General features: G+C 54.0%; 1 protein-coding gene across 1 annotated transcript in view; it reads right to left on the bottom strand.

Moving 5' to 3' along the window:
• Nucleotides 1-26,628, bottom strand: part of CCMA1212_006837 (Tyrocidine synthase 3) — a gene marked incomplete at both ends in the record, with an annotated part of 69,496 nt that overhangs the window by 41,822 nt on the left and 1,046 nt on the right. Inside the window, 3 exons of the mRNA XM_073704032.1 lie at nt 81-9,980; nt 10,122-19,819; nt 19,880-26,619. Of these exons, the coding sequence (XP_073557274.1) occupies nt 81-9,980; nt 10,122-19,819; nt 19,880-26,619 (26,338 nt within the window). The remainder of the gene's footprint in view (nt 1-80; nt 9,981-10,121; nt 19,820-19,879; nt 26,620-26,628) is intronic.

Below are 26,628 nucleotides of genomic sequence, written 5' to 3'. Positions count from 1 at the left end.
TTTGTGACGTGCAAACGCTTCCATGCTCCATGACAAGGCCCTTGGGAGTGCCGGTTGAACCTGACGTGAAAAGTACATACGCAGCGTTGGACGAAGAGACCTTGCGAGCAGGGCCACGGCGATAAGACTCAGTCTTGCGAAGAATCTCATCAGTTGTAGATGATACTTCCAAAACCTCGTCCACAAGGTCGACACACGTGGCGATGTTGGAGGCCGAGACGAGAGCAAGGCGGGCCCTTGTCTGGCTGACGACCTGTTGATGCCGTTGAGCTGGATGGGAGGGGTCCAAGGGAACCCAAGCTCCGCCGGCCTTGTTGATGGCGAGAATTGCAACGAAGAACCAAGCAGACTTGTCAAAGCAGACATGGACAAGCTCGTCGTTTTGAATTTCGTATTCAGCAAGGAGGTGATTTGCCAATCTGTTGGCAGCCTCGTTGAGCTGGGCATACGTAAACTTGGCATCCCACCCATCGATTGCAGGAGCCTCAGCCCGTATGACGGCTTGTTGCTCGACAAGAGTGTGGAAGCAGGAGTCGATGAGCTCAGGCACCTCGCTGTTCTGACGCAGAGCGAAATCCAGATCCCAAGCACCTGACACAGATACGTCCCCAAGCTTAATAGTACGATTGCCTTGAGCAACAAGTTGCTGAGCGACATGCTCGAATTGATGAGCCAAAGCAAGCAGCTGTTGCTCAGGCAGGATGTCCGCATCATAAATCAGGACCAGATTGACCGAATCCTCGTATACATGGCCTTGGATAACCAGGGGATAGGAGAAGTAGTTTTGCATAAACTCTTCCTCGTCCCGGGTAGTCGTGGTCACAGGCTCCATGATGGATTCACGATCGCCAGTGTCAAGCAGCTTCTTCATGGGTTGAATGACCAAGAGCGATGTAAAGTCACAGGCTTCCTTGGCCTCCATGTTCAACTTGGCAATGTTTTGCAACCCAAATTGTTCAAAAGGAACCATCTGGGAAGCTTGAGTCTGGATATCCTGGAGGAACTCCGGAACAGCAGCCTTCCTGTCAAGTCGGACGCGTACAGGCACGGTAGCAACAACCGGCCCGGCCATTTCAGTGATGCCGGATACAGGGGCTTGTCTTCCAGACACTGTTGTGCCAAAGGTCACGTCGTCTGTATCGCAGTATTGGGCAAGTACAATAGACCATGTGGCTCTCAAGATTGATGCCATGGTTATTGAGGTCTGCTTCACTTGTGGCAATTCCAAGGCCTTCTCAAGCACCCGGGTATTAGATGCTTTGTGGCGTGAACCCTCGGTAGAGGCAGCAGGGAATAATGCCCGCTTAGCATCCAACAGTTGCTCGCTCCAATAGGCCTTGGCAGCATCGATATCGAGATTGACGGCATAGTTGATGAAGCGGGCAAAGGGCTCAAGTGGATCAATCTGTTCACCCATGTATGCAGAGAGCAAGGTGTTCAGTACCAGGCGAGTCGTCCAGCCATCAAACACGGTGTGGTGAATCGACCATACGAAGTAGTTCTGGCCGTCAGGCTGCTCGATGAGGGCGTGGCGGCTGAGTGCAGAGCCATAGACCATGTGAAGCTTTTGATTCGCCTGAAGATACGACTGGAGCGTCAAAATTGAAGTTGCTTCCCAAGAGCCGACATCCTCCAAGACGACCTGGACAGACGCATCGCCAGCAAGGACGATCCGAGTGCGGAGATTACTGCACAACCGCACAGTGGTCTCCCAGGCGGCCTTGAAGCGAGCAATGTCGACGTTCCTTGGAAGTTGATAGACCTGTTTGGCAATGTAGGAACCCGGTTGCTTAACGGCCAATGCCATGAGGCCTTCCTGGAAGCTTGTTGCAGGGTAGATGTCCTCAATAACGGCAGAATCGGGCAGCCCACACTTGGTGCGAACTTCTTCCATCAGAGAGCTTAGTCTGGTCGCAGGAACCATGTCGAATGGCACGGCCTCGTAAACCGGCTCAATATCACCTTGTCCAGCTGACAGTGCCATTGAAGATAGCTTGGAGTCATCAAAGATGCCAGCCACCGTCAGACTAATGCCAGATCTTTGCGCAAGCGTGACAAGATGGATCGAAGTGATGGAATCACCACCAATCTGAAGGAAGCTATCATTCTTGCCAATGCCATCGACATTAATCTTCAGGACTTGAGCCCAAAGGCCGGCAAGCTTCTTCTCCATGGCTGTCGTGGGCGGAACAAAGTCACGCTTGACCAGGGAGAAAGACGTGAGAGCATCCAACGATAAACCAGCTGCAATGGCAACCAGCCTCTTCCGGTCGACTTTCATCGACGTGATGAAAGGCATCTTCTTCAAAGGCAGGATCGTGCTGGGCACCATGTAGCCGGGAAGAGAGCCCCTCAAATGCTCCATGATTGTGGCCAAGGCAATGTGCAGCTCATCATCAAGCTCGAGCATGTCACCAGAATCAGAAGAAGCCTTGCCCTTGAACGAGACGAATGCAACGAGTGCATCACCAGTCTCGCGATGGACCACATCGACAGCGGCGTGCTCAATTTCAGGCAATGACTGCTTGACTTGGTACTCGATTTCTCCAAGCTCGAGACGTTGGCCGCGAAGCTTGACCTGGGTATCTTTCCTACCAAGGTACTCCATTTCGCCATTGGAGTTATACCGAACAAGATCACCGGTCAGGTAAAACCTGTGAGGGCCGGGTGTCCTGTCCTTGGATAGACAATCGACGGCAGTGACAAACGAGTCTGCAGTGCGCTTGGGATCGTTGATGTAACCGCGAGCAAGTGCATTTCCTTGGATCATCAACTCTCCGACACAGCCAATAGGGGTCAGCTTATGGTAGTTGGTCGGCTCAACAATCCAACAGGCACTGTTGAAGCCGCGGCCAATCGTGCGAGGAGAGTCAGTCGGCTTGAAGTCGTGCGTTGTCGCGTAATTGCAGGCTTCAGCAGGCCCATAGCCGTTGACAAGGCGCAGGCGGCCACACCACGTCTCAATGAGATCTTTTGAAGAGGCTTCGCCGCCGAGAACGAGCAACTGCAGCGACGGGACTTGATCGGGCGTGAAGGTCCGAACAAAGGAAGGCGTTAACATTGCGGTATTAACACGGGCCTTGCGCATGAATGTGGGCGCTTCTTGGAGTCTCTCAGTCTCAGAGGGCACACACACCGTGCCGCCAAATGAAAGAGTGGTGAAGATCTCACCCAAGCTTCCGTCAAAGACGTAGTTGGAGAATTGGAAGACGCGAGAAGTTGGGCCAATGTTATACACACGACCATGCCCCAAGGTGCTGGTGGCAAAGGCCGAGTGCTCCATCAAGACGCCCTTCGGCTTGCCTGTGGAACCCGATGTGAAGAGAACGTAGGCCGCATTGTTGGGCTTCGGCTTGGGATGAATCCGTTGGAAGGCATCGTAGGTCGATGAAAGCTGCTCCAGCAACGGAGTTGTCAGCTCCACCATGGTAGGAGTCAGACCCTCGCAAGTAACAGACGACGAGGGGGAGACGACCATGACCTCTGCCCTAACTTCCTCGACCAGAGCCTGATGACGGTTGCGTGGGTGCGAGGGGTCAAGGGGCAAGAAAACGCCACCAGCCTTGAGAATAGCGAGCATCGCGATAATGGCCCACGCCGATTTGTCGAAACAGAACGGGACCACAGATTCAGGCCTTACTCCAAGAGCATGTAAGTGGTGAGCCAAGAGGCTGGACAGACGATCCAAGGTGGCATATGTGACTGTGCCTTCGCTCGAGTAAATAGCCTCATGGTGAGGATCTCTGGCCGCTTGCTGAGCAATAAGCTCATGTACACATGCGTTGACGATGCCAGGTTCCTTGACATTGTAACTCATAGCCTGCTGCAGATCCCAAGGTCCGGCAATGGTGATATCCCCCAGCTTAGCATCGGAATCCTGGCCAAGCAATTGCTGCACGACATGATCAAACTGGATGGATAGTGCCTGAAGTTGATCCTCCGAGAGCACGTTAGCGTCGTAGATCAGCATCAGCTTGACCGCGCCATCATCGTGAAGATGGGCTTGGATGACCAGAGGGTAAGTGAAGTAGTTCTGCAAGCTCTCTTCGGTAGCATCCTTATCATCCGGAGGAGGCACAAGAACAGACTTATTGTTGGCGATGCTAGACATGGGCTGAATGACCATGAGGGACGAGAAATCGCAAGCGTCCTTTGCCTCGGGACTAAGCTTGGAGATGTCTTGCAGACCAAACTGCTCGTAAGGAATCATATCCGTAGATTGAGACTGAATGTCTTCGACAAACCGGGAGACCGTTTGTTCGGGATCCAGTCTCACACGGACCGGGACAGTGGCGACCACCAGGCCGGGCATCGACTCAATGCCAGCAACAGCGGCATTGCGTCCGGAGACGTTGACACCAAAGGTCACGTCATCGCTGTCGGAGTATCTGGACAACACGAGAGCCCAGGCAGCCCTGAGAACGGATGCCTTGGTGATGCCAGATTTGCTTGAGTGAGAGAAGTTCAGGGGCTTCTCAAGCACTCGTGTGACCGACTGAGCTGATTGAACCGGGGCTGATGGCGGGAAAGAGGCGCGCTTAGCATCTTGAAGCTGGCCTCGCCAGTAACCAGAAGCAGCTGATTCATCAATATCTGAGATATACTTGACAAATTCAGCATAGGGTCGGAGGGCAGGAGCTTCGACGCCGCGATACGCAGCATCCAAGGTCTCCATGAGCATAGGGAGCGTCCAGCCATCAAAGATGGCATGATGAATGCTCAGCACAAAGAAGTTCTGTCCCGAGGGCTCGTGAACGATTGCATTGCGGAACAAGCGTGAACCGTATCCCATGTTGAACTCCTGGGCGAGGTAGGCTTGCACCGTTGTATTGCAAGCCTCCCACTCGACCTCTTCGTTCTTGATAACCACCTGCACACTTGAGCCTCCGGCAATGATGAGACGCGTCCTCAAATTGATGCAAAGCTCAACAGTGCGCTCCCACGCTGCCTTGAAGGCATCAAGATCAACGTGCTCAGGCAGGCCGTAGACCTGCTTTGCAACGTACGTACCAGGTTGCTTGGCAGAGATGGCCATAAGACCCTCCTGAAGCTTCGTGGAGGGATAGGCATCTTCCACGATGACACTGTTGGGTAGGCCATACTGCTGCTGAAGAAGAGCAGTAACAGCCGTCGCGTCAAGGGAGGCACCCAGCATGCTGAATGGTGCAATGACCTCCGCAACCTGTCTTGATTCCGCCTTGGACGAGGCAAGCTCAGCTAGTTTCCAGAGTCGGGAGTCGTCAAAGACATCCTTCACTGAGAAGGTGATGCCGGATTCTCTCGCAGCGGTCACCAGCTGGATGGCTGCAATTGAATCGCCTCCAATACGCAAGAAGCTATCATGGCGACCGATTGATTGGGCAGGAAGGCCCAAAATCTTGGCCCAGATATCTCGAAGCCGCAACTCAGCCTCTGTTTCGGCAGCCTCCTTCTGGGTGTCGTCCAGCGCGTAGGCCTCGAGCTGCTCCTGGCTCAATTCAGAAGTGAGTCTGCGTAGCTGACTCCTGTCGGTTTTTCCAGATGACAAGAAGGGCATATGGGAGCACGGGATATACAGAGTTGGGACCATGTATCGAGGCAACAAGACGCCAAGCTGATTCGCCATGGCATCAAGGTCCTTCTGCAGTTCGTTTGTAAGGGGCATGAATAACTCGTCAGAGTCATCCACAACCTCTTCAGAAAATGCAAGGTATGCCACCAAACTCGAGCCGGCCTCGGATTTGTGAACGTCCACAGTGACATGAACAACGTCGCTGAGCAAGCTGCGGATATGATGCTCAACCTCACCCAATTCCACACGAAGGCCACGGATCTTGACTTGCGTGTCCTTACGGCCGTGGTACTCGATTGTTCCGTCAAGGTTATAGCTGCCCAGATCGCCGGTCAAGTAGAACCGGTTCCAGTGCTGTGATTCACGGCGTGGAGCCCAGCTTGGGATGGACTTGAGGACACTGGCCTCCGTCTTCACAGGATCGTCAAGGTATTCGCGCAGTAGAGTCGGACCCTGGAGCACAATCTCGCCAACGGTACCAACTGGAGCAAGGCGATGGTGGTTGTCCGGATCAACAATCCAGGCAAAAGAGGCCACAGGCTTGCCAATCGTGATGGGGCTTTCCGCACCGGTCTTCCACTCGTGCATACTGCTGAATACACAAGTTTCTGCAGGGCCCCAGCCATTGATCAGCTTGACCTTGCCGACCCAGTCCTCCAATATCTGCCTCTTAGACGGTTCGCCAGCTAGAATGACCAGCTCCAGATTCGGCAAGTCGGCAGGTTGAAGGGTCTGGACGAACGAAGGTGTGAAACATGCCCAGTTCACCTCTTTCTCTTGCATAAATCCAGTCAGATCATTCATGCGGATGTCGTCGGATGGTATAACGACGCAAGCGCCGCGGATCAACGAGCCATAAATCTCACCAATCGAGACGTCGAAAACAAAGGCAGAGAACTGAAGCATCCGGACACCGCTGTGCAGGCCAAGACGGCTAGAAATAGCAGTTTGGCTGGTACAGACGGATCCGTGGCTCATGACTAGTCCCTTTGGCACTCCAGTGCTGCCCGACGTGAACAAGACATATGCCGGGTCGCGGGGCGAAATCACGACATCTAGAGCGCGAAGACTGTGTCCTGCTGTGATGAGGGCATCGTCCAAGTCTTGGCTGATTGCGACAACAGTATCCAGCAATTCTTCACCAAGCTCAAAATGCAAAGAGGAAGTGAGGACCACCTTGGCTTTTGTCTGTCTAGTGACTTGCTGCAGACGCTGCATAGGATGCGAAGGGTCAAGGGGAACCCAAGCTGCTCCAGCTTTGTTGATGGCAATCGTGGAGATGATGTACCACAACGATTTCTCGAACAAGAGAAGGATGAGATCACCAGAAGCGACATCATATGTCTCGATAAGGTGATGAGACAGGCGAGTCGCGGCCTGGTCTAGCTGGGCGTATGTCAGCTTTCCATCCCAAGAGTCGACGGCAATGGCCTCGGGAGTCGAAATGGCCTGTCGTTCGACAAGCTTGTGGATGCAGTCTTCAACGATCTCGGGGTCTTCAGTGTTCCACGCAATAGCCTGTTGCACGTCTTGCGGGCTCGCCAACGAGAGATCTCCAAGCTTGACGTGATCGGACTCAAGAAGCTGCTGAGCAACGTGCTCGAATTGAACTGCCAATCGGCTGAGCTCGATTTCGGACAGGACAGTGCTATCGTAAGTAAGGAGCAAGTCGACTTGATCATCCAACAGATTACCTTGAATGACCAAAGGATATGTGAAGTAATCCTGCAGAAGATCCGCCACAGCTTCATCGTCCTCAACGGTAGGAATAAGAAGGTTGTCGTTGCTGCCGCCGCCGTTGCTAGAGTCCAGGTGTGATCGAGGTTGGATGATCAGAAGACTCGAAAAGTCAATGGCATCTTTGATGTTCTCAGAGATCTTGGAGATGTTCTGCAAACCGTATTGCTCGTAGGGAATTGTCTGCGTAGCTTGAGACTGCACGTTCTCCAGGAATTCCAAGACAGTCTGCTGGCCGTTCAATTGTATCCGCACTGGAATGGTCGCAACGACAGGGCCGGGTATCTCAAGGATACTTGCAACGGAGGCTTGACGACCGGACACCGTCGTGGCAAAGCAGATATCATCTGTGTTGGAATATCGAGCAAGGATGATAGCCCAGGTGGCACGCAGAACAGTGGCCATGGTTATCGAGGACTGAGTGCTGCTTGGCAATTGGATAGTCTTGGTCATCATGCTGGTAACCGCCTTGTGCTGCTTCTCAGACCTGGTGCGAGGGGGGTAGGAGGCTTGAACTGCACCATCAAGCTGCTGAGACCAGAATTGCTCGACAGCCGGGTCTTGAGCAACATCCATCGCGTACTTGATGAAGGCTGAGTACGGCTTCGGCGAACTGCTGGTTGAGCCTTGGTGGAGGTTCTGCAGCGTTTCAAGCACAAGACGCATGGTCCATCCGTCGTGAACCGCATGGTGGACAACCCAGATGAAATAGAAGCCATCTTCTCCTTGGAACAGACTGTACCGTGACAATGGAGTACCGTATGTCATCTGCTCATTACGGGCTTCACTCATAGCAGCCTCGAAGCTGGAAGCAGCTGACATCCTAAACTCAGCATCCTCTTTGACCACCAATTGAATGCAGCGGTCACCAAGAAGCACGATACGTGTGCGCAGGGTAGGGCACAAGGCAACAGTTTGCTTCCAGCTGGACTTGAACTGCTCAATGTCAACATTGTCGGCCAACCGATAGGCGTACTTGGCTACATATGAGCCAGGCGACTTGATGGAGAGGGCCATAAGACCTTCTTGGAACTTTGTGCAAGGGTAAGCGTCCTCGATGACGGCTTCTGTTCCAAGACGGCATTGACCCCGGACACTCTCAGTCGTAGCAAGACGACGCTGCTCATCATCCAAGAGCCCAAATGGCTCAATAACGGCGTCGTCAACAGAGCTCAGCGACTGAGCAGCCTTTGCCACTGCAATGAGTCGGGGGTCGTTAAAGATATCCTTGACTGACAGAGAAATGCCCTGATCGCGACAAACACCAACAAGCTGGATCGCTGTAATCGAGTCACCTCCAAGGCCCAGGAAACTGTCGTCCCGGCTGATTGCCTCAGGCGAGAGGCTCAAGATGCCAGACCAAATCTGTTGCAGCTTGCGCTCCATGTCGGTTTCCGGAGCCCTCTTGTTGCCACCCAGCAGGGAATACTCGGACAATTCATCGCGCGTGAGGCTAGCAGTACGGCGACGCAACTCATTGCGATCCAACTTGGTCGACGTAATTGACGGCATGAAGCTGCAGGGTATGTAAAGCGTGGGAATCATGTACCGCGGCAGCGTGACTCCCAGCTCGCCGACGAGAGCATTCAGTCGGCTCTGGAGCTTCTTGTCGATGGACATGAACGGACTGCGGCTATCACGATCAGCAGAAGCAACCCGAGTCTCGTCAGTGAAGCAAAGGTAAGCCACGAGATTCGTTCCGCTCTCGCCCTTGTAGACATCCACAGCAATCTGGCGCACGCCACGCAGTGCAGTTTGGATGTGGTATTCCACCTCGCCCAACTCCACACGGAGACCGCGAATCTTGATCTGTGTGTCCTTCCTGGACGAAAACTCAAGAGTCCCATCAGGGTTATAGGAACAGAGATCACCAGATTTGTAGAGGCGTCCCCAATACTTGGAGTCAGGTTGCGGTGCCCACTCAGGGGCCTTGGCCGAGGACGCCGCAGTCCGTTCCGGATCAGCCAAATACTCGCGAAGCAAAGTCGGACCTTGGATGACGACCTCGCCCAAGGTGCCAACAGGGGCTAGCTTATGGGGGTTCTCTGGGTCTACAACCCAGCAGAAGCCTCCAACGGGCTTGCCAACGGTAAGAGGACTCTCGTTGACCGACTTCCATTCGTGCAGGGTACTGAAGACACAGGTCTCAGCTGGCCCCCAGCCATTGACAAGGCGCAGTTTGCCAAACCACGTAGTCAGAACCTCCTTAGGCACGGCTTCACCGGCAAGAAGAAGCAGTTCCAAGCCAGGCACATCCTTCGGCCGTAGGGTGCGGACAAAGGAAGGGGTCAAAAACGCCCAGTTGATGCGCTGGTCACGGATGTACTCGGTGATGCTATTCATCCGGATGTCTTCGGAGGGCACACAGACGCAAGCACCGCTGATCAATGGCGCAATAATCTCACCAATCGATAGATCGAAGACAAAGGCGGCGAACTGAAGTTGTCGAATGTCTGGTGACAGCCCTAACCGTTTGGCAATAGCCGTCTGCGAGGTGCAAACAGCCCGATGCTGCATAACAAGGCCCTTGGGGGTACCGGTTGATCCGGACGTAAACAGAGCATAAACAGCATGCTCGGGCGTCACAGAGACCTCGGGAGCCTTAGAACCAACTGTCTCAGCCAGCTTCTGGTCCAAGCCTGGTGTGACCTCGAGGACGTTCTTAAGTAGCCCAGAGCAAAGCGTGGAGTTGCTGGGAGACGTCAGAACCAGTTTGGCACCCGTTTGGCTGATCACTTGACGAAGACGCTGCTCTGGATGTGATGAGTCAAGGGGCACCCAAGCTGCTCCAGCCTTATTGATGGCCAGAATGGAAACGAAGTGCCAAGCTGACTTTTCGAAGCACACGTGAACAAAGTCATTAGGCTTGATCCCATAGACCGTGATGAGGTGGTACGCCAATCTATTAGCAGCGAGGTCAAGCTGGCTATATGTGAGCTCGGCATCCCACGCCGATATAGCGACAGCGTCAGGTCGAAGCTCAGCCTGGCGTGTAACAAGGTCATGCACACAAGCATCAACAATGTCAGGGATGTCGCTGTTGAAAGAAACGGCACGTTCCAGATCCCAGTGAGAAGAGATGGTTACCGATCTCAACGATTTCTCGTCAGTGGCTGCCGCAAGCTGGCACATAACATGGCCAAGCTGCTGAGAGAGGGCTTCCAGCTGTGTCTCGGCCAGGATGGTGGAGTCGTAGATGAGAACAATGTTGATGCGGTCCTCATACAGATGAGCCTGGACGATAAGGGGATACGAGAAGTAGTTTTGCATCGATTCGGCCTCCTCCTTCAGCGCTCCGTCCGCGTGTATAAGGACAGATTCGGCAGTCTCAGAGTCCGAAACGTGTTGCATAGGCTGAATTACTAACAGCGAAGTGAAGTCACAAGCCTCTTTGGCATCTTCGCTGACCTTGGCTATGCTCTGTAGACCGAATTGTTCGTAGGGAACCATGTCGAGCGTCTGCCTCTGAACAGCTTGGAGGAAATCAGTAGCCAGCTGTGCCTGGTCTACCCGGACCCTCACAGGAACGGTTGCAATGATAGGTCCGACCATGTCCATCAGTTCGGGTACTGGGGCCTGACGACCTGAGATGCTCGTGCCGAAGGTGACGTCTTCCGAATCGCTGTAGCGTGCGAGGACCATGGCCCAGGCAGATCGAACAACAGTGGCGAGAGTGATGCCTGATGAAGCCATCTTGGGGATCTCGATAGATCGTTCAAGAACACGAGTGGCACCGGGTTTGTTAGAGACTTCGCTTGACGCAGGGAAAGTGGCCTTGCGAGAGCTCTGTAATTGTTCTCTCCAGTATGTTGTCGCAGCGTCTGCATCAAGTCCAAGGGTATACTTGATGAAACGGGCGTACGATGGGGTCTCAAGGACATCGCTGCCCTGGTAGGCCTTCTCGAGGATGTTCAACACATTTTGCGTTGACAGACCATCAAAAACAGCATGATGAACGCTCCACATGAAATAGGTCTCGCCATCGGTATGCTCAATGAGAGCATACCGAGAAAGCTGCGACCCGTATCCCATTTCCATGCCTTGAGTCAGCTGGAGATACGAGTGGAGGTCTTCATTCTCGACGGAATCCCACTCGAAGTCGTGACTGATGACAAGCTGCGTACTGTGTCCCTCAGTCAGGACAATCCGGGTGCGAAGGTTGGTGCAAGCATCAACTGTCCGCCTCCAGGCATCCTTGAAGCGAGCGACTTCAATGCGCCTGGGAAGACGATACAGGAACTTGGCAATGTACGACCCGGGCTGCTTGGCAGACAAGGCCATAAGACCTTCTTGCAGCTTGGTGGTGGGATAGGCATCTTCGATCCGCTGGGTGACGTTCAGTCCCAACTCTTGATAGATGCTGGGAGACTGGATCAAATCTCGCATGCTGTCATCGAGGAGTGAGAAAGCAGGAATAGGAGCCAGGAGCTCATCGTCCTCATCACCAGCCCCGGCAGTGGCAGCCATAGATGACAGGCGCGGATCTTCAAAAATGCCATTAACCGTGAGAGCGATACCGCGCTCGCGAGCCATCGAGACCAGTCTGATGGCAGCAATTGAATCGCCACCAATCCGGAGGAAGCTGTCGTCCTTGCCAATTGTCTGAGCAGGAATGTTCAAGATCTCAGCCCACATGCCTTGCAACCGGACTTCCATGGCTGTGTCAGGAGCGCGCTTGTCGGCATCAGTCAGTGAGTAAGCCTCCAGTTCCTCCTTGGTCAACGCAGCCATCTGCTTGCGGAGCTTGACCCTGTCCAATTTGCCCGAGGAAATCAGCGGCATGTAGTCACAAGGGATCCAGTAAGTTGGAATCATGTAGCTGGGCAGCAGGGCGTTGAGCTTGCTGATAACCACGTTCAAATCACTCTGGACGCTTCGAGTCATGTAAAGGAATACGTCGTCGCCATTGGGGTCGGTGTTCGGTCCGGGAGTCTTCGTCTCGCTGCTAAAGCAGATGTATGAGACAAGGTTGGTTCCAGTCTCTGTTCGGAACACATCAACGGCGACCTGTCGGATGGATTCCAGAGCATTCCGAATGTGATGCTCAACCTCTCCAAGCTCAACACGAAGACCACGGATCTTGACCTGGGTATCCTTGCGGCCAGAGTAGTGGATTGTTCCGTCAGGATTATAGAACCCCAAATCGCCGGTCTTATAGAAGCGACCCCATTTCTTGTCATTAGCGCGTGGTGCCCAGTTTGGCAAAGAGGTCATAGTCGATGAAGCCGTCTTGACTGGGTCAGCCAAGTACTCACGAAGGAGCGTAGGCCCCTGCATGACGATTTCTCCGATACATCCAACCGGGGCTAGACGGTGAGGGTTCTCTGTATCGACAATCCACGCAAAGCTTCCAACTGAACGGCCGATTGTCAACGGCGATTCGGCTGCGGATTTCCATTCGTGGATCGCACTCAGAACGCAAGTCTCAGCAGGTCCCCAACCGTTGACAAGCCTGGCCTTACCGAACCAGAGGTCAAAGACGTCCTGACTGACGGGCTCTCCAGCAAGGACAATGAGCTCAAGGGTTGGAACGTCCTGAGGGCGGAGTGTGCGTGCAAATGATGGCGTCAGGAATGCCCAAGTTACCTCGGCGTCTCGAATGAATCCATCCAAGTTGTTGAGACGATCGTGATCAGACGGAATGCAAACACAACCTCCGTGCATAAGAGAAAGCATGATTTCTCCCACGGAAACGTCAAAGACAAAGGATGAAAATTGGAGCATTCTGACGCTGCTCGTCAGACCGAGTCTCTTTGCGATATCACGCTGGCTAGTGCAAAGAGAGGCGTGTTCCATAATGATGCCTTTAGGAACGCCGGTACTGCCAGAAGTGAAGAGCAGGTACACGGCGTCGTTAGGGGTAACCTTGGTAGCAGGCTTGATATCCCCAATGGCCACGTCACTCTTCAATTGCTCATCCAGAGTCGAGGACACTTCAACAACTGTCTCCAGAAGCTTGGAACATAAGGGGCCGTGAACACTAGATGACAGCGCGAGTTTCGCACCAGTTTGGCTGGCAACCTGTTGAAGACGTTGAAACGGATGTGCCGGATCCATTGGCACCCAAGCAGCGCCAGACTTGTTAATCGCAAGGACCGAAACCACATACCACAGCGACTTTTCGAAGCACACATGGATGACATCGCCGACCTTGACGCCGTGACGCTGGATCAAGAAATTGGCGAGCCTATTGGCAGCAAGATCAAGCTCGCTATAGGTAAGTGAGCCGTCCCAAGCATGAACAGCATGGGCGTGAGGAGTCTGCTTCACTTGACGCTCGATAATGAGATGAGCACAGTCGTCGGCGATTTCAGGGCCATCGCCGTTGGAAGCCTGTGCAAGATCGAGATCCCAGGGGCTTGCCACTGAGATTTCACCAAGCTTGCAGTCCTTGCCGCTGAGAAGCTGTTGGACAACGCCATTGAATTGATGTGACAACGCAACAAGCTGTGATTCTGGAAGAACGACAGAGTCGTAGATCAAGACAAGCTCGACCCGGTCATCATGGATATGTCCCTGCAGAACAAGAGGGTAAGAAAAGTAATTCTGCAGCTGATCCTCTTGCGTCTCTTGTTCCAGGGCAGGCACCAGGATAGTGTCGAGATCCTCGCCAGCAAGGTGCTGCATCGGTTGAACCAGCATCAAGGAAGTGAAATCGCACGCATCCCTTGCGTCAGCACCAAGTCGTGAGATGCTCTGCAAGCCAAACTGCTCAAAAGGAATCATCTCAGAAGCCTGGCTCTGAATCCCCTGGAGGAATTTCGACACGCGCTGCTGCTGGTCGAGACGGATACGGACAGGAACAGTAGCAACAGCTGGACCGGCCATCTCGGTCAGGCCTGGAACTGCCGCTTGCCTACCAGAAATAGTAGATCCAAAGGTGACATCGTCAGTATCACAGTAACGAGCTAGAATAACGGCCCAGGCAGCTCGCAAAACCGTGGCTTTTGTGATGGCCGGGTTCATAGAGGCAGGGAAGGGAATGGACTTTGTCATCATCCGTGTGATATGCTTCGTTTCGCCAGATGTAGTGGCAGCAGCAGGGAAACTGGCCCTCTTCGCGTTGTCCAGCTGGATTCTCCAATAATCAGCAGCAGCCTCCAGGTCGAGGCCAAGGGTATAGCGAATGAAGCCATTGTAGGGCATAACAGGCGGCGATGCCCGGCCCTCATACTCTCGCCGCAACGTCTCCAGGACGATTCTCATCGACCAACCGTCATGGACCGAGTGGTGGATAGCCCACATGAAATAGTTGCTACCATCTTGGTCCTCGAGAATCGTATAGCGAGACAGAGGCGAGCCGTAGGTCATTCGGAGTGACTGAGCCGATACGATGGCCGATCGAACATCGTCAGTCTTGGCAGTCTCCCAGGGTAGCTCTTCGTTGATTACGACCTGGACGCAAGAGCCGTCGATCATGACAAGACGGGTTCGAAGCGCTTCAATAGCAGATGAAGTGTACTCCCACGCCTCTTTGAACTGTTGAAGGTCGACATGAGCAGGAAGACGATAAGTGTATTTGGCGACGTATGATCCAGGCTGCTTCACAGAGAGGACCATCAGGCCTTCCTGAAGCTTGCTGCATGGATAAGCATCTTCGATGTGTTGGCTCTCAGCGAGCTTGAGTTCCTGTCGAAGATCCTCTGATAGAACGACATCACGGACGTCTTTCTCCAGGAGGCTGAATGGTTCAATCTCTTCAAGCTCAATAACTTCCTCGCTGGCTATAGCCTTGCTAGCCACGGACAGCAAGCGAGGGTCGTCAAAGATGTCCTTGACGGTCAACGAGATACCTTCTTCCCGCATGACATTAACCAAGTGAATGGCCATGATGGAGTCACCACCGAGACCAAGGAAGCTGTCGTCACGTCCAACCGACTCCATCGGAATGTTCAAAATCTCAGCCCATATTTGCTGCAGCTGACTTTCCATAGGAGTCTCGGGGGCTCTCTTTTTGCCATCGATAAGGGAGTATTTCGATAACTCATCGACAGACAGTGCAGCAGTATACCGTTTAAGCTCCTTGCGATCAAGCTTGGTCGATGTGCTGGTCGGCATGTAGCTACAGGGAATGAAGAAGGTCGGCACCATGTAGGACGGGAGAACAACCCTCAATTCACCAGAGGCAGCAATCAGGCGAGCTTGAAGGTCTTCGTCGATGGGCATAAAAGGACCCTTCCCATCGCCCGCGATACGAGCATCAGCCGTCTTACTTTCTTCGTTAAAGCAGAAGTAGGCAACGAGATTGGAGCCGTTTTCACCCTTGAACACATCCACCGCAACCTGACGAATGTCATCAAGGGCAAGCTGCAAATGATGTTCGATTTCGCCCAATTCAACACGAAGGCCGCGAATTTTGATTTGCGTATCCTTACGGGTCGAGAATTCAATCGTACCATCCGGGTTGTAGTAACACAAGTCACCAGACTTGTAAAATCGGCTCCAACACTGAGACTCGCGGCGGGGGGCCCAAGCGGGCAAATCGTAGACAGTCGACAACTTGGTCCTCTCGGCGTCTGCAAGGTATTCCCGAAGCAGGGTCGGGCCTTGAATAACGACCTCGCCGATGGTGCCCGTGGGAGCCAGCTGGTCAGGGTTTTCCGGATCGACAATCCAACAGAAACCGCCGACTGGCCGGCCGACAGTTAGGGGACTCTCGTCGATAGACTTCCACTCATGAAGAGTCGAGAAAACGCACGTCTCGGCCGGGCCCCAGCCGTTGATGAGTCTGACCTTTCCAAACCAGCTCTCAAACACATCGCGACCGACAGCTTCTCCTGCTAACAGCAAAAGGTCGAGAGCAGGGACGTCTTCTGGCCTGATAGTGCGGGCAAACGCAGGGGTAAGGAAGGCCCAGTTGATCCAGTTCTCCTGAATGAAGTTTGGCAGGTCATTCAAACGAGTGTTTTCGTCTGGAACGTACAAAGAGGCACCCGAGATCAGTGGCGCCACGATTTCACCGATAGACAGATCGAATACAAAGGCTGCAAACTGCAACATGCGAACATCGGCAGTCAATCCAAGTCTCTGGCTGATCGCGGTCTGTGAGGTGCATACAGAGCCATGTTCCATGACCAGTCCCTTGGGAGTACCAGTAGAACCGGAGGTAAAGAGGACGTAAGCAATGTTGCGAGGCGTCACTTTGACGTCTGGCCCGGCGCTGCTACTCATGCCACTCTTGATAAGCTTCTGGTCAAAGAAGGGGCTGATTTCAATAGCAGACAAGCCCAGGCGGGCACAAATATCCGAATTGGCTGGCGATGTCAGTATGATCCTCGCCCGGGTCTGGCTGGCAATCTGGCGCAACCGCTGCTCAGGATGTGATGGATCGAGGGGAACCCATCCGGCACCAGCTTTGTTGACAGCCAGGATCGCGACAAAGTGCCACGCCGATTTTTCAAAGCAAACATGAATCAGCTCGTCGGCTTTGATGGCAAAGTTCTGAGTGAGATAATGGGCCAAACGGTTGGCAGCCTCGTTGAGTTCAGCATAGGTAAAAGTCCGGTCCCAGCCCACAATAGCAGGGGCGTCAGGCCGTTCGAGGGCCTGCTTTTCGACCAGCTTGTGGATACAGGAGTCAATGATTTCAGGAACCTCGCTGTTTGCTTTGAGGCTCTGCTCCAGGTCCCAGGAGCCGGAAACAGAGACGTCGCCGATGGCGAGACCCTCCTGGCTAGCAAGCTGCTGGGTGACGTGCTCAAAGTGGTACGTCAAGGCAGTGATTTGAGACTCGGCAAGGACGTTGGCGTTGTAAATCACAAGCAGCTCGACGTGGTCCTCGTACAAGACGCCTTCCACAATGAGAGGATACGTGAAGTAGTTCTGCATGACCTCTTCCTCGATGCTCTTGTCATCGCCAATGAGGATGGCATCAGTGTTTTCATCGCCATACTGCAAAAAGTGGCCTGGCTGGATGACAAGCAAGCTCGAGAAGTCACAAGCCTCGCGGGCACTTTCGCTGACCTTGGCGATATTCTGCAGTCCAAACTGCTCGTAGGCCACCATCTCGGAGGCCTGGCTTTGAATGTCGTGAAGGAACTGGGCCACAGGCTTCGAACCGTCGAGGCGAACTCTAACGGGCACAGTAGCTACGGCAGGGCCGGCAATCTCAGTCATTCCAGCCAAAGGAGCTTGACGGCCAGAAATTGTTGTTCCGAAGCAGATGTCATCGGCGTCGCTATACCGGCCAAGAACAATCGCCCAAGCAGCCCGCAGGATCGATGGCTTTGTAATCGAGGTCTCCTCCAGGCTGGGGAACGAGATCTTCTTCTTCATGACGCGAGTGGTTGACGGGGCAGAAGAGGAGCCTGCAGCCGGGAAAGCAGCACGTCGAGCATCCTGAAGTTGAGAGGACCAAAAGTCCCTGGCTTCGGCTTGGTCAATTTCGGATGTGTAGCGAATGAAGTGCGAGTATGCCTGGGGCGGAGAAGGGTTCTGCTGACGATAGATGCCCTGCAGAGTCTCGAGAATGATCTGCATCGTCCAACCGTCAAAGGCAGTGTGGTGAATAGTCCAGACAAAGTATCTGTCACCGTTGCGCTCCTCGATAAGGGCATAGCGACAGAGGCGTGATCCATAAGTCATCTCAATGTTCCTTGTCGATTCGATGTATGAGACCACGTCTTGACCGTAAGTCACATCCCAGGCAACATCGTCTTTGACAACGACCTGGATAGACGACCCCTTGTTGAGCACGATCCTGGTACGCAGAATGCCACACAATTTGACCGTTTGCTCCCAGGACTGCTTGAAGAGCTGAAGATCAACAGGCTTGGGAATCTTGTAAACATGCTTCGCGATGTATGACCCCGGCTGCTTCACGGCCATAGCCATGAGACCTTCCTGGAAGCTGGTAGTAGGGAAGGCATCCTCAACAGTCTGATGGGGAAGCAGCTTACACAGGCCATGCACTTCGTCGCTCACAGCCCAGTCGCGCGTCACTGCATCAAGAAGGCTGAAGGGCTCAATGACGGCGGCTTGCTGGCTTACATCTCCAGTAGCCTCAACAGCCTTGAGGGCAACCTTTGACAGTCTCGGGTCATCAAAAATGTCCTTGACCGTCAAGATGATTCCGACCTCGTTCGCAGCCATGACGCTGTAGATGGCCGCAATAGAATCACCACCCAAGCGCAAAAAGTTGGAGCCGCGGCCGATCGATTCAGGAGAAATCTTGAGAGTCTCCGCCCAAATTTGCTGCAGCCTCGCTTCCATCGGAGTCTCGGGCGGTTGCTTGTCCTCTTCATCAGAGAGCGTATAAGCCGCCAACTCGTCTTTGCTCAGAACCGCCGCACACGCTCGGAGGGCCTTGCGGTCCAGCTTCGCTGATGTGTTGATGGGCATGTACTTGCACGGAACAAAGATGGTCGGAATCATGTAGTGAGGGAGAGAGATGTGCAGTTTCCCAAGCATGTCAGAGAACTGCTGCTTCATCTCAGGAGTGGTGGTCAGGAAGATGTCCTCCAGGTTCTTGTCACTGCCCTTGGTGTCGTCGTTGAAGCATAGATAGGTGATGAGGCTGAGACCAGCTTCGTCGTTGTTAATGACATCCACCAAGATCTGCTTCACGCCGGCAAGATTGGCCAGGACCGTGTATTCAATTTCACCCAGTTCGACACGCTGGCCACGGATCTTGACCTGGTTATCCTTTCGGCCCATGTACTCAAAGGTTCCATCAGGATTGCGGCGAACCAAGTCACCAGTTCGGTAGGCTCGCTTTGGTCCATTGGCTGGAAGCCAGTCGTATGTCATATCTTCCAGCCAGTTCGCAGCAACCTTTGCATCGACGTTGAGGTATCCATAAGCCAGAATAGGACTCTGAATAAGCAGCTCGCCGATGCAGCCGATGGGCACAAGACGGCTTGGGTCATTTGGCTCGACAGCCCAGAAAGCACTGGACAGGGGAAAGCCCAGATTGGTAGAAGCACCGTTGTGCACATCCGCGTTGCGAGCACAAATCGAGGCTTCGGCAGGACCGTAAAGGCCGTTCAGGGTAGTATAGCCCTGCCACCTCTCAGAAGACTTCTTATTGACGGCTTCGCCACCCAGGTTGATGGTCGTCAAGCAAGGGACGTCAGCTGGGTTGAGCATATCGGCGACAGTGGGCGTCAGGAAAACCCAGTTGGCCTGGAGAGCACTGATGACGCCCGCAAGATTGTTGAGGCGATCGTGGTCTGATGGCACACAAACGCAGCCGCCGCGCATGAGAGTGACCAGAACATCAAGAATACCGATATCGAAAGTGTAAGCCGAAAACTGGAACACTCTGCTGCCAGGCCCAACGCCGGTTTCCGCAGCATGGGCATCGCTGACGGAGGCGAGACTGCTATGCGGAATGCGGATGCCCTTGGGCTTGCCAGTAGAGCCAGACGTAAACAAGACAGCGTAAAGGCTTTCTGGTGTGGCATCCGACGAGACAAACTTGGTGCTAGGATCGGGCAACTTATCCAGAACAGACAAGTCAACAATCAAGAGGTCAACGCCGAGCTCCCGAAGCTTGTCCTCGAGAGAAGGATGAGTAACGATGAGCTTCGCCTGCGTGTCAGAGACGATACTTTGCAAGCGGGCCAGTGGAGCTGCAGGGTCGAGTGGCACAAGAGCACCGCCGGCCATCTGAATGGCTACCATCGTGATCATAGCAGGGGTGCTCTTAGGGAACGAGATAGGAACCATAACGTCCGGTCCAACACCCAGGCTCTGCAGCTTGGCGGCTAAGCGGGTAGCCAAAACACCAACTTCGCGGTACGTGAGCTGAGCGTCCCAGGAGTCGAACGCAGGGGCATCGGGCTGGGCTTCAATCTGCTTGTAGATCTCCCAGTGGGTGCAAGACTCGGTTGCCGGGCGATACCGAGATGCGTCGGCAGCATGCTGGATCTCGCGCTCTCCAACAAGAGAGATGTCGCTGATGAGCTTGTTGTCGGAGCTCAGGAGCTGCTGAACGACGTATTCGAACTGATAGGAGAGGGCCTCGACTTCAGCCTCGGACATAACGTCCGGCTTATATACGAACCTTTGGTTCACGTTGTCTTCTGTCATGTAGCTGAGCATGACCAGCGGGTAGTTGAAGTACTTGTCCATAGACTCGATCATCAGGTGGTCCTCTTCAGCATCCGATTGCAGCAGACCATCCTTGGCGTTGAAGATGGAGCTCTCTTGCTCTTTGGGCTGAATAACCAGCAACGAGGTAAAGTCACAAGCCTCTCGGGCCTCCGGGCTCAGCTTGGCAATGCTGGGTAGACCATATTGCTCGTAAGGAACCATGTCTAGGCCATGAGCCTGCAAGTCCTGCAGCATCTGCCTCACAGACTTATCGGCTTCCAGATGGACTCGGATCGGGACAGTGGCGATAACAGCACCGGGAGTCGACAAAAGGCCGTCCATGTCAGCCTGACGACCAGAAACGGTCGCGCCATAGCAGACATCGCTGGCATCGCAATGCTTGCCGAGAACAAGCGCCCAAGCAGCTCGGAGGATAGTTGCCATGGTGATGGAGGCGTCCTGATGATTCGAGAAGGACACCAAACGATCGACAACACGAGTTGAGCTCTCGGAGTTGTCAGCAGTCACAAAGCTTCCAGCGGCAGGATAGACGGGTCGTTGAGCACCAGCCAGGTTGGAGCGCCAGAAGTCGGCCGCCGCCTCGCCATCTATTTTGCTCAGGTAGTTGATGAAGTTGGAATAAGGCGTCAAAGAGGCAACCTTCTGGCCATAGTAGCTGTTGTAAACGCTATCGAGGACGATTCGCATGCTCCAGCCGTCGTTGATAGCATGGTGGATGATCCAGACAAAGTAAACATCATCCTGGTCCTCAACGAGAGCAAACCTGGTCAAACGAGTTCCATATCCGATATCCAGTCGGGAGATTACGCCTTTGAAGGACTCAAGGTTGTGGCCCGCAGTGTCTTCCCAATTGTCGTCGTTTGAAATGACAGCTTGCACTGCAGAGCCTTCCTCAAGCATGATTCGGGTTCTCAGAGTAGCATTACGCTGAACGGCCTCTTCCCAAGCAGCTTTAAACTTGGCAATATCAATATGCTTGGGCATGCGATAAAACCATTGCGACACATATGAGCCTCGTTGCTTTGCAGTGAGGGCCATGAGACCTTCCTGGAGGGGCGTGCAAGGATAAGCATCCTCGATCGTCTGGCCCTGCCCAAGGCCATAGCGAGTTCGAACGGCATCGCTTTGCATGAGCTTGCTCAACGATTCTGGTAGCAGGGTAAAGGGCTTGACCTGGGAAGACCGGCCCGCGTTAGAGAGGAGAGTAGCCTTGGAGGCCACCTGGAACAAACGGGGGTCGTCGAAAACATCCTTCACAGCGATGGAGATCCCGGCATCGCGCGCGGCAGACACAAAATAGATGGCAGCAATCGAGTCACCACCCATTCTCAAAAAGCTATCGTCTCGACCGATGAAATCAGGCGACAGCTTCAGGAGGTCTGCCCAGATCGCCTGGATACGAGTTTCCATCTCTGTTTCCGGGGCACGCTTCTTGCTATCCACAAGGGAATATCTCGCAACGTCGTCCTTACCAAGATTAGACATTGCCAGTCGCAGAAGCTTCATATCCAACTTTGTCGACGTGATGAAGGGCATGTAATGGCAGGGAATAAACAGTGTCGGAATCATGTACCGAGGAAGTGTTACACTAAGCTGGCCAACCAAGGCAGTGAGTTGGCTCTGGAGCTCAGGAGTCATGGGCGCAAACACATCTCGGACGTTCGTCTCGGAATTCTTGCCCGCAGTACGGGTTTCGTCGGTAAAGGAGAAATAGGACACGATGATCGCGCCACCATCACCCTTTGCCACATCCACAGTGACCTGCTTGACGCCCTCGAGAGACTCGCGGATATGATGCTCGATTTCTCCGAGCTCAACACGAAGGCCTCGGATTTTGACCTGGCTATCCTTGCGAGATCCAAACTCAATCGTGCCGTCCGCATTATACCGACACAGGTCACCCGACTTGTAAAATCGATCCCAATGAGCGGCTGTACGGTTCGGCACCCATTCGGGGAGGTTACGGACCAACGAGGCCTCCGTCTTGGTAGGATCAGCCAGATACTCGCGGAGGACCGTCGGCCCCTGGATGACAACTTCACCAAGGGTTCCGATAGGGGCCATTCGCTGCGGATCATGCGGATCAACAATCCAGCAGTATCCGCCCACCGGCTTACCGACCGTCAACGGAGATTCCTCGATGCTCTTCCACTCGTGGAGGGTTGAGAAGACGCAGGTTTCGGCAGGGCCCCAACCATTGATCAATCGCACCTTGCCAAACCAAGCCTCAAACACATCACGGCCCACAGCCTCGCCAGCAAACAACAGCAGTTCCAAGCCTGGAACGTCGTCAGGGTTCAAAGTGCGCGTAAACGAGGGCGTCAGATAAGCCCAGTTGACTTGCATCGTGTTGATGAAGTCCACCAGGCTGTTCATCCTCGTCTCCTCAGACGGAACACAGAGACAACCACCAACCACCCAGGGACCAACAATCTCACCAATGGAGAGATCAAAGACGAAGGACGCGAATTGAAGCATCCTCACGCTAGAGGCCATTCCAAGACGCTTGGTAATAGCAGTCTGCGAGGTGCAAACGGCCCTGTGCTGCATAACCAGACCCTTTGGCGTTCCGGTACTTCCAGAAGTAAAAAGAACATAGGCTGCATTGTGTGGTGACACATTGCGGATCGGTCCATACAAGCTCTCTTCAGTCTTGGCCAACTCCTCATCTAGAGTTGAAGACACCTCGGCGACTTTCTCAACTAGCTCAGAGCACATCTCAACGCTGCTTGGGGAAGCCAAGGCCAGCGTCGCCTTCGTCTGCGAGACAACCTGTTGCTGCCTCTGCAGCGGGTGCGAGGGATCCAAAGGAACCCACGTAGCACCAGCCTTATTGACAGCAATGACAGCCACGAAAAACCAGGCCGATTTCTCAAAGCAGACGTGGACGAAATCCTGGTCCTTGACACCATAGGACTTGACGAGATGGTGGGCGAGGCGGTTGGCCGCGCGATCAAGCTGTGAGTAAGACAGCTCCATATCCCAGGCATGGATAGCAGGGGCGTTGGGGTTCGTCCTTGCTTGCCTTTCGATTAGCTGATGAAGACACATGTCAACGATTTCGGGAGTTTCGTCGTTGCTCTTGATCGCCTGTTCCAGATCCCACGAACCAGACACCGAAAGGTCACTCAGGGGCATGTCCGCCGGAGCAAGCAATTGCTGGACAATGTGCTCATAGTGGACACACAAAGCCTCAAGCTGGCCCTCAGTGATGGCATCAGCGTAATACGTCAAGTCCAGCTCGACGCTGTCCTCGCCAATACGAGGCTGCAAAACGAGCGGGTAGTTGAAGTAATTGCGCATCGCCTCTTCTGAGAGAGCCTTTTCGCGGGGTCCTTGCTGCAGGATGGCATCAGACGCGGTATCGGCCATGGACGTCAGATGGTTGTTCGGCTGAATGACGATGAGGTTGGAAAAGTCGCAGGCCTCCTCGGCGTCCTGGGACAGTTTCGAGATGTTCTGAAGACCGTACTGCTCATGAGCCACCATGTCCGCCGCTTGCGTCTGGATTTTCTCGAGGAACGAGGATACAGTCATGTCACGGTCGATTCTTACTCGAATAGGGACCGTCGCAATCATGGGTCCTGGAATCTCATTCAATCCCGGCACCGCAGCCTGACGACCGGACAGTGTAGTGCCGAAGCACACATCATCAGAGTCGCAGTAGCGCGCAAGCAGGAGAGCCCAGGCCGCACGAAGAATCGTGGCCGTGGTCACTGAAGAGTTCTTTGCGTTGTGGAACGGCATCGTCCGCTTCATAACCCGATCTTCCGATGTAGCAGACAGCCTCGCGGGCGGGAAGTGGGCGCGCTGAGCACCATCAAGCTCCTTTTGCCAGTATTCGGTAGAGGCGGCGGAATCGATGGATTCGACATAGCGGATGAAGTTGGAGTACGGGCGTAAAGCTTTTGCATCATTGCCATGGTAAGCGTTGTAGAGCGCATCCAGGACGATTCGCATAGTGAGACCGTCAAACACGGCGTGGTGAATGAGCCACACAAAGTAGACGCCGCCATTGTTGTCTCGAACCAAGGCGTGTCTGCTCAGACGCTCGCCATAGCTCATGCTAATGCTTCGCGTTCGGTTGAGATACGCGTTGATGTCCAAGCCCGGAGCAGGCTGCTCCCAAGCAATATCCTCCGCCATCACAGCCTGGAGAGCTCGACCGCCGAGAAGGACAACTCGCGAACGCAAGCTTCCGCATTGGCTGATTGTGGCCTCCCAGGAAGCCTTGAATCTGTCAACATCAATGTCGGGCATTAGCTTGTACACGACCCTGTGGATGTAAGAGCCGGGCTGCTTCATGCCCAGAGCCATGAAGCCTTCCTGGAGGGTCGTGCATGGATAGACATCCTCAATTGCCTCTGTGGTGGTAAGTTTGCACCCCTTCCGAATCTTGTCCTTGATCTCATCGACCTTGTCATTGCTAACCAAGCTGAAAGGCTTCGCTTCAAGCATCGTTGCGCCGTCATTTTCGATGGTTGCCACAGCTGCCATCCGGGCAAGCTCAGCGTTGTCCGACACGGCTGCCGGACTCAGACGAATGCCGTACTGGTAGGCAACAGTGACAAGCTCAATCGTTGTAAGAGAGTCACCGCCAAGCAGGAAGAAGTTGTGCTTCTTTCCCACGTCCTGCTTACGGATGCGGTTCACATCCCGGAGGACTTCAACCCAGACAGCTCGAAGAACAATTTCCACCTCGGTGGTGGGAACCTCATCGTCGGCAAGCTCGCTCTCCAGGGAGCTATCCTCTGCAATGACACGCGCCCGCTTCTCCCGTGCAGACATAACAGTAGCATCGGAGTCCTCATCTGAGGTTCCGTAACTCCAGGAATACTGAGGTAATCCAGAGATTGCTCTGCCATGAGAAAACAAAGGGGCAAGGTTCGGCACAGCCGACTCCTGCCACAGTCTTCCAACAGCAGAGAGAAAGCTCGCCGCGCTATCGACTCCGCGAGTTTGGGACGAGACGTAGTTGCATCGGACATCTGCATCAGCACAGATCTGGGATAGAGACACAGAGAGGGTAGAATGAGGTCCAACTTCCAGGAACAGAGTCTCCTCGGACGACATGCCAAGGAGGCTGGAGACGGACGAGCTGAAGCGGACAGGCGATACCAGGTTGGAGATCCAATACGCAGCTTCGAAGTCGCTCCGTTCCTTCAGAACCTTTTCGCTGACGGTAGACACGAAGGTGGCCTTGCTCTTCCCGGTCGCTTGCGAAGCGATGTTTTCCGCCGTCAAAAGATCAAGCAGTTCATCAGCAAGCAAAGCCATGTGGTGGGAGTGATAAGCGGTATCAACGCGCAGAAGGCGAGCGGTCACGTCAGGGTTTGCCGCCTTAGCAACCTTCAACACTCGCTCTACCGCCTCGCGATCACCAGAAATGGTGGTGCTGGTGGGAGAGTTCTCGCAAGCAACCACCACGCCCTGTTCCAGGATCTTCTTCACTTCCACTACACCCAGGCTCACCACGCCCATAGCACCGTCCTTCTGGTTGCTGGTAGTTACATGGCCGTAGTAGTAAGCGATGGTGATGGCATCTTCAAACGAGAGGAAGCCCGCAGCATAGGCAGCAGCAATCTCACCGCTGGAGTGACCAACAACAGCCTTGGGCGTAACACCCAGGCGTTCAAATCGGTTCACCAGGGCAATCTGGAGCGCCGTGCTGAGAGGGTAGGAGAACTGAGATGTGTTGATCCGGTTGTTGGTGTCGGCAGCATCCCGGAGAAGCTCCTCTTCGATTGACCAGTTTGCGGGTATCCTCAACCCCTTCAGAGCAACGTCCATACTCCTGATGTCTTCCCTAAAACTTGAATCGGTCAAGATGAGCTCCTTGCCCATTCCCGCCCACTGAGCACCCTGGCCGTTGAATACCATGGTGATGGCAGGAGCCCGCGCCAAGGACTTGACAGAGCTGGAAGTGGTGATAAACGATGAATCCGAGAGGACGGAGAATGCCTTGTACTCCAGAACTTCGCGTCGAAGGGCACGGGTATAAGCGAGGTCAGCAGCATTCTCTGGGTGAGCTTCAGCATACAGACGGTGCAGCTCTATCTGCTTGGCCAGAGAAGCTGTGTTGTCCGCAGAGAAGAGAACAAGTTCCGGCCGAGACTCGGGCACGTGCCGAGGAAATTGGGGATGAGAGTCGACAATAACGTGAGCGCTGTATCCCTCAGCGTCAGTAGCAATGATGCTGGCTCTCTCGGCACGACCAGGCGGGAATATAGTGGCATGCCTAGCTACAAGCGCCGCGTGGGTAGAGGATGCCGATGCTTTCAGTG

The sequence above is a fragment of the Trichoderma ghanense genome (genome assembly GCF_004382785.1).
Source record: "Trichoderma ghanense strain CCMA-1212 chromosome Unknown scaffold_8, whole genome shotgun sequence".
NCBI lineage: Eukaryota > Fungi > Ascomycota > Sordariomycetes > Hypocreales > Hypocreaceae > Trichoderma > Trichoderma ghanense.
The sequence above is the reverse complement of the archived record's forward strand: the minus strand, read 5'-3'. Positions and strand labels throughout refer to the sequence as shown.